The 15,663-nt window shown below is 38.2% G+C and overlaps 1 protein-coding gene across 1 annotated transcript in view; it reads right to left on the reverse strand.

The window, feature by feature from the left end:
* SCAPER (S-phase cyclin A associated protein in the ER) overlaps positions 1 to 15,663 on the reverse strand; it is a 607,935-nt gene that overhangs the window by 545,265 nt on the left and 47,007 nt on the right. Inside the window, exons 3-4 of the mRNA XM_042782062.1 lie at positions 11,493 to 11,609; positions 858 to 1,018 (exon numbers count right to left, since the gene is read on the reverse strand). Of these exons, the coding sequence (XP_042637996.1) occupies positions 858 to 1,018; positions 11,493 to 11,609 (278 nt within the window). The remainder of the gene's footprint in view (positions 1 to 857; positions 1,019 to 11,492; positions 11,610 to 15,663) is intronic.

Here is a 15,663-nt window from a genome sequence, read left to right on the forward strand (position 1 = left end):
GCATTGTAAATTTTGGTCAATGACATGAGACAAAGTATATGTGAACTGCTGTATGAAAAGTGAATTTACTCTGTAAATCTTCACCCAAATCCTAATTTAAAAAAAAGAAGAAATTCTTACAGGATAAATTATTCCAAGGAGACCCTTACAATAGCCCTTCTATTTATTTATGCTCCTTAATTAATTCTGATGGCAAAGAAACAGATGTGTGAGCAAAGATAAACACAGAATATTGTTTTGGAGTACCAAAATTTAATAATCAAATATTAATCAAGTAAAGTAATAAGACAGTACTTTAAAGTATATACTGCCTAGAAAATAGGCAGTATTTTATCTTAGGTCAAAAGAATTCTAAAGTACCTCATAAATAAATTGATTCCCCCACCCCACCCCCGCCAAAAAAAAATCCTCCTCCTCGGTGCTTACTCAGGGCAAACCTGAGACTAGAATGATCTGCATAAGCTTCCAGAGCTGCTGAAAAGTAGTTACGCTCAGTTTTTAAGATAAATTTTATGATTTTACTTAAGGTAAATTAATATTACACAGATGATTTGAAAAAATACATAATTTCAAATAAGATCAATTTCAAACAACATAAATCATTATGTGTATCTCTCTTTATAGACATTTATGTGGTGCACTGGATAAGGCACTTGACTGCTAACCAGAAGGTCAGTAGTTCAAACCTACCAGCTGTTCCATGGAAGGAAAATGGGGCAATCTACTTCCATAAAGATTTACAGCCTCAGAAACCCAAGGGGCACTGCTATGAGTTGGAAATGACTCAATGGCAGCGAGTTGGGTTTTTTTCTTTGGTTTCCATGTACTATAAAAAAGGTTGATCTAAAGTCACTTGCCATTTTTGCGAGAACTCTTCTGCACTGTCATCAGCCGGCAAGGTTGGGCAGGTGCTACATCTGAAGAAGCAGGAGAGCCTGTATGATGAGCCTTTACCTTGTCAGCCCAACTGACACCTGTAGGAGCCAGACGAGGGGTAGCCACCGTGCCAGTTGAACCCCTATGGAAAAAATGATTGCATTAATAATAATATGAAAGCTAGAATCTTAAACATGTACTTAATACATACTTAAATTTTAAATAAATGTGTGCAGCCATATATATACAATAACATACAATCATAGCAATTTAAAACAAATAGAAATTTATCTTGGTCTACCACTTCACTGATTTTATATAGTATAACCTCATAATGTATAAGAATAAAGAGAAAAGAATAAGGATAATATAGAAGAAGTTGTCATTAGTTTTTCTGAAAAGAAAAATTCCGTTAAACAAGGAATCTTAAAAAATTATACATACATACCTTAAACTTTAACTTTTCATTTAAAAATTGTATGTTTGAATAATATGAATGTGTATTAATTTGCCCATTTGTTGATACAGGCACTGTCCAAAAAAGTTTTTTCTTTGAGTACATTTCTTATATGAACCACAAGCATGCTACCTTGTTGACAAACGTCTTGTTGGTTTCCTTGAAGTGGAATGAGAACTTAGTGACACCTATGAAACAAATCTCTGTATCCGAATATTTGTATCTATACAGAGTTCTTATAAAAGGAGATCTGATGGAGTAGTGGATAAGGCACTTGGCTGCTAACCAGAAAGTCAGCGGTTCAAACCCACCAGCTACTCTGTTGAAGGAAGATAGGGCAATCTACTTCCCTAAAGATTTACAGCCTCAGAAACCCGAAGGGGGTCACTATGAGTTGGAATCAACTCAATGGCAGTGAGTTTGGTTTTTAATTTTTGGTATGAAACAAATCTAAATGCATAATCTTCTTCCAGGAGCTGGTGGTGTAACAGTTAGGGCACTTGACTGCTAACCAGAAGGCTGGTGGTTCAAACCCACCAGCCACTCCTCGGAAGGAAGTTTAGGCAATCTACTTCCGTAGAGATAGCACCTTAGAAACCCAAGGAGGGGTCGCTATGAGTCAGATCCAACTCGATAGCAGTGGGTTTAATCTTCCTCCAGAATATTTTCCTGAATCTTTCATAGTTGTCCTATCCATTCTTTATTTCTCAGAATCTTTAATATTTCACCTTTACCAAAGCTCACCAAAAGCTTAATCTGAGTTTTCATAGAAACAATGATTCCTTTTGTACTTTTCACATTTATATTTCATTGACTTAATATTTAAATTGTGAGCTAAAATGAAGAAAATTCGCATAAACAAGTTTGATAACAAACAACATTCTGAGGAAGCACATAACTCAACCAATGGGAGAAGTAACATTAAATGTTAAGAGTCACTCTAAAGAATTAGAAGCAAACAAGTTCTTCTCTCAAAAACAAATTTCCAGAGAAGCAGTTGTCAAAAACAATTAATGATGACTGTTTAACTGCCTGGGTGGCAGTAACAGTTGGGGTAAATAAGAAGCTGATCAAAAAACCTAAAAGGAAAAGCTACAGAATGAGATGTCTATTTGAAAAAATAAATAAATATGTACATACAGTACTGCGTTGTCAATGATGGCAAACATTGATCTACAGGTGAACAGGTGGAACAATTACATATGTCTATGCAGGGGGGGAGTGTGCCCACGACCATGTATAGGGTTGGCAGACAATGTCTCTACAAGTGCATTTGTGTACATATTTCTAGGTATATAGTAGAGCTGACAAGGGACAAGGTTGTAGTCACTTCTTGGCCATAGCCAACTACCCAAAGGGAGTGAGGAGTTGGACCTGTGGGCTTGGGACCATGGTTGCAAGAGACAACAAGCTCAACTGGCATAAAATACTACACAAAAATATTGTTCCACATCCTACTTTGGCAAGTAGTGATTGGGATCTTAAAAGCTTGCAAGTGGTCATCTAGATGTAAAGATGGGTCTTTCCTCACCCAGAGCAAAGATGAATGAAGAAAACCAAAGACACATGGAAACAATTAGTCCAAGAGACTGGTATACCATGCGATCCTCAGCCCATGTGACTATGAGACCAGAAGAACTCAATGGTGCTTGGTTACCACTGTCAACCACTCAGAGGGGGATCTATGTAGGAGGTTGATCCTGAATAGAATGGGAGAACAATGTGGAACAAAACTCAAAATCATTTAAAAAAAAAAAAAAAAAAGGACCAGGTTTTCTGGTCTAATAAAGCCTGTTAGAACCCCTGAGACTATGGCCCCTAGCTGCCCTTCAGGTCTAGAATTGAACCCACTCCTGTGGCTTCCCGCCAAACACAAGACAGGCATACCAGCTGAACATTTACATTAGGTAGATACACTCCTTGGAGAGATCAATCATGGCAGAATAGAAGGGCTGTGTATGCACAGGGAGACAGCTCAGGGGACTCAGGGGGCAGGGGTGCATGGGAGGGAAGGACACAGGGAAGAAGAAGTGGCTCTGGGGAGGAAGTGGGAAGAGAGCTATGGGAGATTATAGTCAATATCATGAGACAAAGTATATGTGAACTGCTGTATAGAAGACAAATTTGCTCTGTAAACATCCAAATCATACACACAAAAAAAATTTAAAGAGAAAAAATAAATAAATAAACCCACTGGCATCAAGTCAATTCCAACTCATAGCAATCCTAAAGAGTGTAGAATAGCCTCATAGGGTTTCTAAGGCTGAAATCTTTATGGAAACAGACTGCCACATCTTTCTCCTGTACAGTGGTTGGTGGGTTCAAACTGCTGACCTTTCAGTTGGCAGCCAAAAGCTTTAACCACTGTATTACTAGAGCTCCTTAGGGGGCTTAAAACAGCTCCAATGTATTCTGGGAATCAAGAATGCCACATCTCTATTTGCAGATGGCAATGATATTATATATAGAAAATCCTCAAGAATCTAATACATTCAGTGAAGTTGCAGGATGCAAGACCAACAAAAAGAAATCATTTGTGTTTTATACACTGGTAACAAGGATTTCATTTTACTTGAATCCACAATCAACATCCATGGAAGCAGCAGTCAAGCAATCAGACACCCTACTGCACTAGGCAAATCTACTGCAAAAGATCTTTTTACAAACCTAAATTCTTTGAAGTGTTAAGAAGCAAAGATGTCACTTTGAAGACCAAGGTGCACCTAACCTAAGCCATGGTATTTTCAATCACCTCATATGCATGTAAAAGCTAGACAGTGAATAAGGAAAATCAAAGAATGGATGCCTTTAAATTGTGCAGTTGGTGAAGAATGCTGGTGGTTCAAATCCACCAGCCACTTTTTGGAAGGAAAACTGGGCAATCTACTTCCATAGAGATACCATCTTGGAAACTCAAGGAGGAGTCACTATGAGTTGGAATTGACTTGACAGCAGTGAGTTTGGTTTGTTTTTTTTTTGGTACCAGAAGAATGAACAAATCTGTCCTGGAAGAAGTGTAGCCAGAATGCTCCTTTGAAGTGAAAATGGCCAGACTTCACCTCACCTACTCTGATAATGTAGTCAGAAGGGACCATTCCTGGAGAAGGATCTCATGCCTGGTAAAAGACAAAGGGGAAGGCCCTCAGCAAGATGGACTGACAGAGTGGCTACAATCACAGACTCGAGCATAGTAAGGACTGTGAGGATGGTGCAGGACTGGGCAGTGTTTTGTTCTGCTGTACACAGGGTCACTATGAGTCTGAGCTGACTCAATGGCAACATTATAAAACTATACTAACCAACTGTGGTACTGGCATAAAGACAGACAAGAGTATTAGTAAAACAAAATAGAAGTCCAGAAATAGACCAACATATTTGTAGACAACTCATTTGCATCAAAAGTGCAAAGTAATTCTGTAGAAAAATTTTTGTAATATATTTGTTCCATGTTAATAGAACATATGAAAAAAAATGAACTTCAATCCACACTTCACACCAAATATAAAAATTAACATATGCCCACCTACATTAATTATAGCATTATTCACAACAGCAAAAAGATGGGAAACAACGTAAGTGCCCATCAGTGGATGAACAGATTAATAGTGGTATATAAATACAATGGAATATTACACAACTATAAAGAATAATGAATCCAGAAAATACCTTGCAGTGTAATAAATTACTAAGTATGGCTTTTCTACCCATAAGTCATTGTAAACTCAGTGGTGGAATGAGCAACTGAGAAGCTCCTGATTGTAAATGTTATTTACCTGGGCTTTTCTGTTGGGCGTGGCACAATGCAATGTTATGGGAGGCTCACTCTCAGGTGCTTAGAATTCTGTTGTTATGATTGGTTGGTTTGGCCACTCTGCCAAGCTCAAAAGGAGGCCTCCTAGAGGCAGAACTCTCTCTGACTGCTGGTTGAGGAGGACGTGCTGCTGAAAGAGACACGTGCCCTGGAAAGAGACACGTGCCACTGGGAAAGAGACGCAAGAGACACGCGTTACTGAGTAAGACAAGGAGGGACATGCACTGCTGGGGGAGAGACTGTGAGAGACTTGGCTGAGGGACGGTGGGCTAGGAGAGAGACTGAGCATTTTTCCTGAACTTGAATTATAGCCTGGTGCTTCCCTAATAAACTCCATAATCTGTGAGTTCTGTGTGGCCACTGCAGCGAATTATCGAACCCAGGAGAGAGGTGGTGGGTGGTTTGGGAGGAACGGTTGGTGAAAGGGCTGGAGGGAGGCAGCATGTCTGGCCTTGCAGTAATAGGCCTTGTGCTATTGATGGTGATTCTGCCTTCCTCTTGTGGGATTAGAGGAGGTCAGAACATGTGGCCTCCTTGCTGTTTTTGCACACCTCATAACATGGATGAATCTTGAGGACATTATGATGAGTGAGTCAATCATAAAAGGACAAATACTTTATGGTCTCACTATCACAAAAAGTCAAGAACACAAAAAGCAACGTTCTTTGAGGGTCACCAGGGATGGGGGGGGGGAGACGGAATCACGTTCTAGATAGTAGATACTTGTTATTTTTGGTGATGGAAAAGGCAATACCCAATATGGGTGAAGTCTGCACAATCTAACCAAGATAAATAAAGACACTAAATAGTACACAATAAGGGACAATTCCATTAAAAGTTGTAACATATACAATTTTGAAAGAACAGTAATAACAACCTAAAAATATGGGTGTGGTCACATAGGTAGATACGTATGCGTATATGTATATAGGAAGGGATATGTGAGTACTTTTATGTGCATGTATAGGCGTATTCATAGCTGTATGTATACATGTATTTGTGTGTGATGCATATATAATCACATATTTAATAAAGCACACAGGGGGCACAGGGAACCTTCCTAGGTATGTCCAAAAACTCACGGTATTGGTTTACTGAGTTAAAAGGCTTAGGACAACAGTCTCATGGAACAACACAGTCAAATGGCATAACACAGTTCATAAAGATAATGTTCTACATCTTAGTTTGGTAAGTTTGGTAAGTAACATCAAGGGTTAAAAGCTTGCAAGTGTCCCCAGAAACCAACCCAGCTATGAAAGTACCCAAAGTAAATAAGCCTACAAGATTGTAAACAGGGAACCAGAGACATCAATTGACAAATGAGGACAACTACAAACCAAAAAGAAGGAAAAATTATGTAGTTACAGAGCTTCTAAATGTTAGGGAAGAGGGAAGTCAAGACAACTGCAAGTTAGAACGGACTGTTCTAAACTTGGGAAGAAAACTATAAATCACAGGGTAACCTCAAAGAAAAGTGATAAACCTTCACATCAAAATAAAAAAGAGGACCAGCACAAATATTTAGCAAAGACTAAAACAGTAGCAACAAAGGAAGTGACAACATGATTAATAAACAAAACAAGCTCAGCATAAAAAATTATATGGAACAAAGAAATCAACACCACGAGAAAGCACATAACAAAAATGACAGCAACAAATTCATACTTGCCAATAATTACATATCTAGCAAGGGACTTAACTCTCTTAAGATTTACAGAAAACTCTAATGACTCAACAGCAAAGGAATTAGCAATCCAATTGAAAAATGGCCAGAAGACATGAACAGACACTTCACCAAGGAGGATATTCAGGTAGCCAGCAAATACATGAAGAGATAGATGTTCACGATCACTGGCCATCAGAGAGATGCAAATCAAAACAACAATGAGATACCATCTCACCCCAGCACTGATGGCAAGGTTCAATGAGACAGAAAATAATAAATGCTGGGGATGGGGATGTGGAGAGACTGGGCTTCTCATACACCGCTGGTGGGACTGTGGAGTGATGCAACCACTGTGGAAAGCGATATGGCAATTCCTTAGCTGGAATTGGAAGATACCATTTGACCCAGCAATCCCATTACTAGGTACCTAGAGGGGTGAGAGCCAGGACAGGAACAAATATATGCACACCCACATTCACTGCAGCACTATTTACAATAGCAAAAAGATGGAAACAACCTAAGTACCCATCAGTGGAAGAGTGGATGACCAAACTATGGTACATACACATAATGGAATGCTATGCAGCACTAAACAATAATGTAGAGTCTGAAAAACACCGCATAACATGGATGAACTTGGAGGACATTATGCTGAGTGAAATAATTCAATCACAGAAGGACAAATATAGTATTAGTTCGTTGTTGTAGAGGGTCAAGGAAAGGTTTATATATGGAGGGAAACTTTCTTTGTTGGTTGCCAGGGATGGGAAGGGAGGGGAGGGAACACTGACCCATGTCACTTTAGTTTTGTGTATTTCACTGTACATAAATTGTATTTCAATAAAATGCATTTTAAAAAAAAAAAAAAAGCTTACAAGTGGCCCTATAAGATACAACAAGTGGTCTCTGTTCATCTGAAGCAAATGAGAATAAAGGAAATCAAAAATTCAAATAAGAAACTAGTCCACAGGACTCATAGCCCACATGAACCACAGATTCTTCTAACCTGACACCAGAAGAACTAAATGGGTCTTCAGCTACTGCCAACAACGTTCTGACCAGGGACACAATAGAAAGACACAGACAGAATGAGAGAAAAATGTAGAACAAAATTCAAAGTTCTAGAAAAGTCCAGAGTCACTGGGCCAATACAGAATTGAAGAACCACCAAGACTATCACCCTAAGACACCCTTTGAACTCGGAACTAAAGCCTCTCCTAGAAGTCACCTTTAAGCCAAATTAATAGATTGGCTTATAAAATACAGTATCATCTGTAAGTAACGTGTTCCCTCAAATCATCAACTATATAAGACCAAACAGTTAATATTTATCCAAAAGTAAAGAAGAGAAGGCAGTAAGTGGCAGAGAAGGTAGGTCAAAAAGAGAACAAACAAAATGGAAATAATAAGAATGCTTGTATAGTTTAAAAATTGTAAGCAATGTTATGGAACAATCTGTATAAATATTTAAAGAGGAACCTCATCTGCTGTATAAACTTCCAGCAACAACACAGTAAAATCACTTTTTAATTAACTAAAATTGATCACAGACTTAAATAGAATGCTAATATTATAAAGCTTCTAGAAGAAAATATAGGAGAAACCATTTGCAACTCTGAATTAGGCAAAGGTTTCTTGGCTATGACACCAAAAGCACAATCCTTAAAAAAAAGAACTGGTAAACAGAACCTCATCAAAATAAAAACTTCTGCTCTTTGAAAGATACTAATTAAAAAATGAAAAGACAAGTCAAAGACTCAGAGAAAATACTTGTAAATTACATGTGTGATAAATGCCTTGCATCCAGAACATATGAAGAACCGCCAACCCTCAATAACAAGAAAACAAACAGCCCTATTTCAACAGTGGGCAAAAAGTTTGAAAAGATATTATACTAAAGAAGATATATGAATGGCAAAGAGCTCAACATCACTGTCAGTAGGGAAATGCAAATTAAAATTACAATGAGGTATCACTAAACACCTATTTTGTTGCAGTTGTTAGCTGCTGGTGGTTTGGCTCCCAAGTTAAGCTCTCCCATACACAACAGAACAAAACAATGCCTTGTCCTGCACCATCCTCTTGACTGGTTAGGTATGGACCACTGTGATTCTTAGGGTTTTAATTGGCTAATATTTAGAAATAGGTTGCCAGGTCTTTCTTCCTAGAACCAGCTGCTGTTGAATCAATTCCAATTTATGGCAACTTCATGTGTCAAGAGCAGAACTGCACTCCAAAGGGTGTTCAACAGCTAAGGTTTTGAGAGTAGAACACTGGGCCTTTCATATGAAGTACCTCTGGGTAGACCTGAACCTCTAGCCTTTCAGTTAGCAGCTGACTATTTGAACCTATCAATAGATTCTACACATCTATTAGAAAGGCTAAAAATAAAAAGAATGGCATACTAAGTATTGGTGAGGATGTAGAGGAATTAAACCTCTTATACTGCTGATAGGAATGTAAAATAGAAAAATCACTTTAGAAAACAGTATGGCAGTGTCTCATAAAGTTAAATATACACCTACTATATGATCCAGCCATTCCACTTCTATGTATTTGCCCAAGAGAAATGAAAATACATATTCATACAATGACTTGTACATAAATGTTCAAAGCAGCTTTATTTATAATAGCCAAAATCTGGAAATAACACAAATGTCAAGTAATAGATGACTGGATAAACAAACTGCTATATATCCATCCATGGAATACTACTGAGAAATGAAATGAAAAGGAAGGAACTATTAATGAGGAGCTCTGGTAGCATAGTGTCTAAGGCACTTGACTGCTAACCAGAAGGCTGGCGGTTCAAACTCACCAGCCACTCCTTGGAAGGAAGGCTGGGCAATCCTACTTCCGTAGTGATACTGCCTCGGAAACCCAACGAGGGGTCACTATGAGTCGGGGCCGACTCGATGGCAAATAACAACAACAACAACTACAGAACATGGATGAATAGCAAAATAATTACACTAAGTGAAAGAAGCCAGGTAAAAAATGAGGTCATTATATGATCACTGTATGATCCCATTTACATAAAATTCTCAGAAATGCAAACTAAGGTACAGTGACAGAAAACAAATCAGTGAAAACATGAGGACTAGTTGTGCAGGAAGCATGAGTAGAGAAGTAAGGAGGTATTATTACAAATGGGTGTGAGGAAACTTTTGGTTACAAGATACATGTTCAAATTTGATTACAGTGATAGTTTCCCAGATGTACGTTGTTGTTGTTGTTGTTATGTGCCATCGAGTCAAACTCGACTCATAGTGACCCCTCCTTGGGTTTCCGAGGCAGTTTCACTACGGAAGTAGGATTGCCCAACCTTCCTTCCGAGGAGTGGCTGGTGGGTTTGAACCGCCAGCCGTCTGGTTAGCAGGCAAGTGTCTTAGCCACTATGCTACCAGAGCTCCCAGATGTATAGTATGTCAAAACTTATCACACTACATGTTTTAAATATGTACAGCTTATAGTATGTCACTGAAGCTGTTAAGAATATCTGACAGTACTGTCAAGGACATGGGGCAATGAGAAGTCTCATATGTACAATTGGTAGAAATGCCAAATTTGTACAAACTCTTTGGAAAACAACTTGACATTAATTAGTAAATGTGAATATACACAAACTCTATGACCTAATCTTCCCCTTTCTGATTGTATATACCAAAGAAACTGGTGGGCATTTGTAGTGGATGCATGTAAAAGACTGTTTATAGCAAAATTGCTTTTAATACCCAAAAACTGGAACTACTTTAAAATACATCAACAGTTGGATCAATAATAAATAGAATATTCGTAAAATGAAATGCGATTCAGAAATGAAAATGAGTGAAATACAGTCATATACAACTTAAATTTTCTATATCATAGTGACAGAAATAAATTACACAAAAGATTACATAAAGAATTTTCCAGTACATAAAAAGTTCAAAATGGGCAAAGCGACACCATTTGGGTTAATTATACATAGACAGGTACTAAAACTAGAGAGAAAAGCAAGAAAATGATTACTAAAAAGTTAAGGTATCAATTACCTTGGTGGGCACAAGGGAGATTATTGAGAAGGAACATACAAAGGGCTTCAGGAGCATTGGCAACATTCTATTTCTTGACTTGAGAGTAACTCCATGGGAAGTTATTATATAATTGTATTTTACCGTGGCACATATTTTATGCCCTTTTCAATATGTTATGACTCATAATTTTAAAACATAATTTAAAAATTTAAAGAAGTTCCTGAATTTGGTTATGTCTTCAATATAAACTGCAAACCCTGTACATTAATTACTATCTACTCATCATCTGTGCTGTATCATCAACTGCAATAAATTAGTACATGAATGCAATTATGTTGGTAATTCTAAATAACCCCATTTACGGTATGTATGTATTTAGATCCTTGTTGTGAAAGAAATTGTCAGTTCCTCTCATGAGTCATTTAGCATGAAAGATATTGATTGGTTTTAATCTTTGGATGACTAACTATATTTGAATATATTACGTTTCCTCAAAGTTAAATTTTACTCTCTTGGATTTTTTAACTTTTTATTCAGATAATTTCAAACATATACATGGATATTTTTATAGTGGAATATCAGTTTTATACTGTCACTAGTATATTACCAGCAGAAAATATTTTACTGTAATATAACATTCAGCAGGCTTTTTTGAGTTCATCTCACCCAAAATTTAAGCTTCTTCTAGCATTTGATGTTACACTTATTCTGTCTGTTGATGGACTTGGAATCACATGACGTCCAGGAGACATCTTCTTTACCTCCCACGCCAATGAAGTTGGCCTGCCAAATGAATGCATATAATTAAATTAACATGGAAAAGGAGAAAACAAGATCATCTTTCCTCTTGATTGTTAGTGGGTTAAAACATAATCATATCTTAATTTTCCCTAGAGCACTGCTTAACAGAAAGTTACCATATTACCAGTCAAGATCACAGCTATTGTCCAGGCTTTTCCACCCACTGCAGCATAGCAGTTAACTCCATTTATCTAAAGGTCATAGGGTTGCAAAAATACACTGAAATATACTACTTATGATTTACAAGCCTTCATACCTACAGCTAGGGGGGAAAATAATTAAATTAGGCAATGGTACCATTTTAGGCCACCTGTGTCTGATCTCCTTGAGAAATAAGTTTGTTAAATAGGAATCAAGACATAAAAATAATGATGAAGGTTAAATAAAGAATATACAGAAATTATGAAGTCTTCTCTTTCCACCTCTTAATCACTCATGAGAGTGGTAGCATAAAAATGTCATTGCTCTCTGCTGGGAAGCTAAGTAATATAACTTCATTTTTACTCCTCCTTCTTCACTATGCCCACATCCAGCTGACAGTATGCACAACCTCTACTAAAATGTTTTTCACAAGAATGGCTTCTTCATCTCTATGCCCTTAGTCAGATCTTCATACTCTTTTGGGTCTCCCTGTCTCTCAACTCATCATTCAGTCTACTCTACACATTTTTTGTGATTTTTTTTTTTTTTTTGTCATTAACAATATGATAGTTATTGCTAGGAAACAAGAAAATTCAGATAAACAAAAGAAAATTAACATCATCCATAATACACTATGCAAAAACAGTGGGGTGGAAGTTAAGCCACAAGAGTGAGTTCAATTCTAGGCACAAAGGTTGACTAGGGGGCCACAGTTTCGGGGGTTTTAACAATCTCTATCAGGCCAGAAAGCCCAATCTTTTTTATGAATTTAAGTTTTGTTCCACATTTTTCTCCTACTCTATCCAGGATCTCCAATTTTGATCCCTTTCTAAGTGGCTGGCAGTGGTAACCAGGTATCATCGAGTTCTTTTGGTCTCAGGGCCATGTAGGCTGAGCTTCCCATGGTCCACTGGCCCCTTGGACTAATTGGTTCCATGCATCTTTGATGTTCCACACTCTTCTTTATACCAGGTGGGTACACTCCTTAGATCAAACATGGGAGATCACAAGGGCAGTATTTGCACAGGGAGATAGGCTCAGGGGGCAGGAGTACATAGGAAATAGGGACACAGGGAAGAGATTAATTACAGGGAGGAAATAGGAAGACAGCTGTTAAGTTGTGTAGATTGCAATCAATGTCACAAAATAAAATGTATATGAACTGTTGAGTGGAAAACAAATTCTCTCTGTAAACTTTCAACCACATCACAATTAAAAAACAAAGAAAAGGTGAGATGGATATCAATCTCTGCTTTCTCAGAATACATCTTTTTTGTATGTGTGTATATACCTACTATGAAATGTATGTTATGAGCGTATGTACACAAAAACACACAAATATACATGTGTAAGACCTAATTTGAAACTTGTGTTCTCTTTTAATGTATGTTGTCGTTGTTGTTGTTATGTGTCGTCAAGTCAGACCCGACTCATAGCGACCCCTCCTTGGGTTTCTGAGGCAGTATTACTACGGAAGTAGATTGCCCCATCTTCCTTCCGAGGAGTGGCTGGTGGGTTTGAACCACCAGCCTTCTGGTTAGCAGTCAAGTGTCTTAGCCACTATGCTACCAGAGCTCTCTTTTAATGTATATCATGCATATATTTTCTTTGTAAGTAAAAATAATTTCATAGGATCATTTTTAACAATTATGTAATCATTATTGTTATGTGCCATTGAGTCAGCTCCAACTCATAGCGACCCTATGTACAACAGAACAAAACAATGCCTGCTCCTGCAGTCTACCATATGCCTATTCCAACATAGGGATGTTGTTGTTGTTGTTGTTATGTGCCGTCGAGTCGGCCCCGACTCATAGCGACCCCTCCTTGGGTTTCCGAGGCAGTATCACTACGGAAGTAGGATTGCCCAACCTTCCTTCCGAGGAGTGGCTGGTGGGTTTGAACCGCCAGCCGTCTGGTTAGCAGGCAAGTGTCTTAGCCACTATGCTACCAGAGCTCCATAGGGATAAATAAGAGTAACTACTTCCTAGGGTTGTCATAGATGATATGGACAATGTACACAGGTACTAAGCACAGAGCCTACCATATGAAGTGTTCAATAAATTAAAGCTACTACTAGCTGTATTATTTAGAACAAACGCAAAGTTGGTGAAAACTTTTTTACCATTGTAAACTTCTGGCCATGTTTTCTCAGTTCCTTTGCCAGCTCATACTATTCTATTGAGAGGAGAATGCTCAAAAGCAACTCAAAACTCACAGACCCTCTTCCACCTCTAACCCAGAACATTTTCCTTCTCTAGTGTCCTTAATATCAATTTCTACAATCAAAAGGCTAGGAGACAATTCTGTAGTATTTCCTTGTGCCTCAACCATCATTGTCATTGAAGTTGTCAATGATTTCATTTTACTTGGATCCACAATAACACCCACGGAAGCAGCAGTCAAGAAATCAGATGTCATACTGCACTGGGTGAATATGTTACAAAAGACCTCTCTAAAGTGTTGAAGAGCAAAGATGTCACTTGGAAGACTAGGGTGCACCCAACCTAAGCCAAAGTATTTTCAATAGCCTCATATGCATTTGAAAGGTGGGCAATGAATAAAGAAGATCAAAGAAGAACTGATGCCTTTGAACTGCAGCGTTGGTGAAGAATACTGAAAATATCATGGACTGCCAGAACAAACAAATCTGTCCTGGAAGATGTGCAGCAGGAATGCTCCCTGGAAGTGAGAATGGCCAGACTTCATCTCACCTACCGTGGTCATGTTGTCAGAAGGGACCATTCCCTGGAAAAGGATATCATGTTGGTTAAAATAGAGGGTCAGAGAAAAAGAGGAAGGCCCTCAACAAGATGGACTGATACAGTGGCTACAATGATGGGCTCAAGCATAGAAAGGATTGTGAAGATGGCACAGGACCAGGCAGTATTTCATTCTGTTGTACACAGGGTCACTATGAGTCAGAATCAATTCGACAGCACCTAACAACACCAACCATCATTTAATCCTGCAGATGTTATCTCCTGAAACTTTCTCAAGTCAATTCATTTCTGTCTATACTCACTGCTAACCCTAGTCTATGGACTATTACCTTTCATAAGAACCACCTTAGCAGCTTTCTAACAGTTTCCTCTCATGCACCATTCTTCACTCATCCCAAATTTAATCATATCTGTTGCATATTTCAACTTCTTTTGTTGCTTCCTATTGCTCTGAAGACCAAAATCCCTTAAATTGTTTGCAAGATGCCTACATTGCCACCATTTTATCACCTCCCTTAGTGCACTCTTACCTTAGCTTTTACACATCCTTTCCAACAACCTATACCACTTGCTTCTGCTCCCATGTGCCCAAATAACTCACACTTTAGATCTCTGCTCAACACATAATTCCTGAGGAAGTCTTCCCTCACTCTTCAGACCTGGTTTGGTTCCCCTGTTACATGCACTTGCAGCATATAGTACTTTTTCCTTCGAAGACTTAATCAGAGCTCTTAAACTACTTATTTCCCTTTGAGAACATTTAATGTTTTTCTCAGACACTAAACGAGATGCTCCTGAAGGCAAAATAATCCTAGCAGCTAGCAGAATACCTACATGTAGTATGTATTCATTAAAGTAATAAATGAATAATGATGGATTCTGTAAAGAATATCCTTGTAGTTATACAGATGTCTATATACATGATGATTTCCTAAGGACAAAATTTGGATATGTAAAAATTATTCAAAAGTCAGAGTTCCCGCAAGATGGCGGACTAGGCAGAAGGACTGCACAGGTCCTCTTCAACAAAGAAAAGGGAAACCAATTAACACAGACACAGAAGATAATCTTGGACCCCTGAGCCTTGAAGGGAAGGATACAGAAGTGGACTAAACCCCAACAAGCAGAAGAATTTGCATGAAAATACCAAAAAAGGAGACATACGGAGCTGC

This window comes from Orycteropus afer, unplaced genomic scaffold (genome assembly GCF_000298275.1).
Source record: "Orycteropus afer afer isolate SDZICR_OR568_19922 unplaced genomic scaffold, OryAfe1.0 scaffold00233, whole genome shotgun sequence".
Classification (NCBI taxonomy): Eukaryota; Metazoa; Chordata; class Mammalia; order Tubulidentata; family Orycteropodidae; genus Orycteropus; species Orycteropus afer.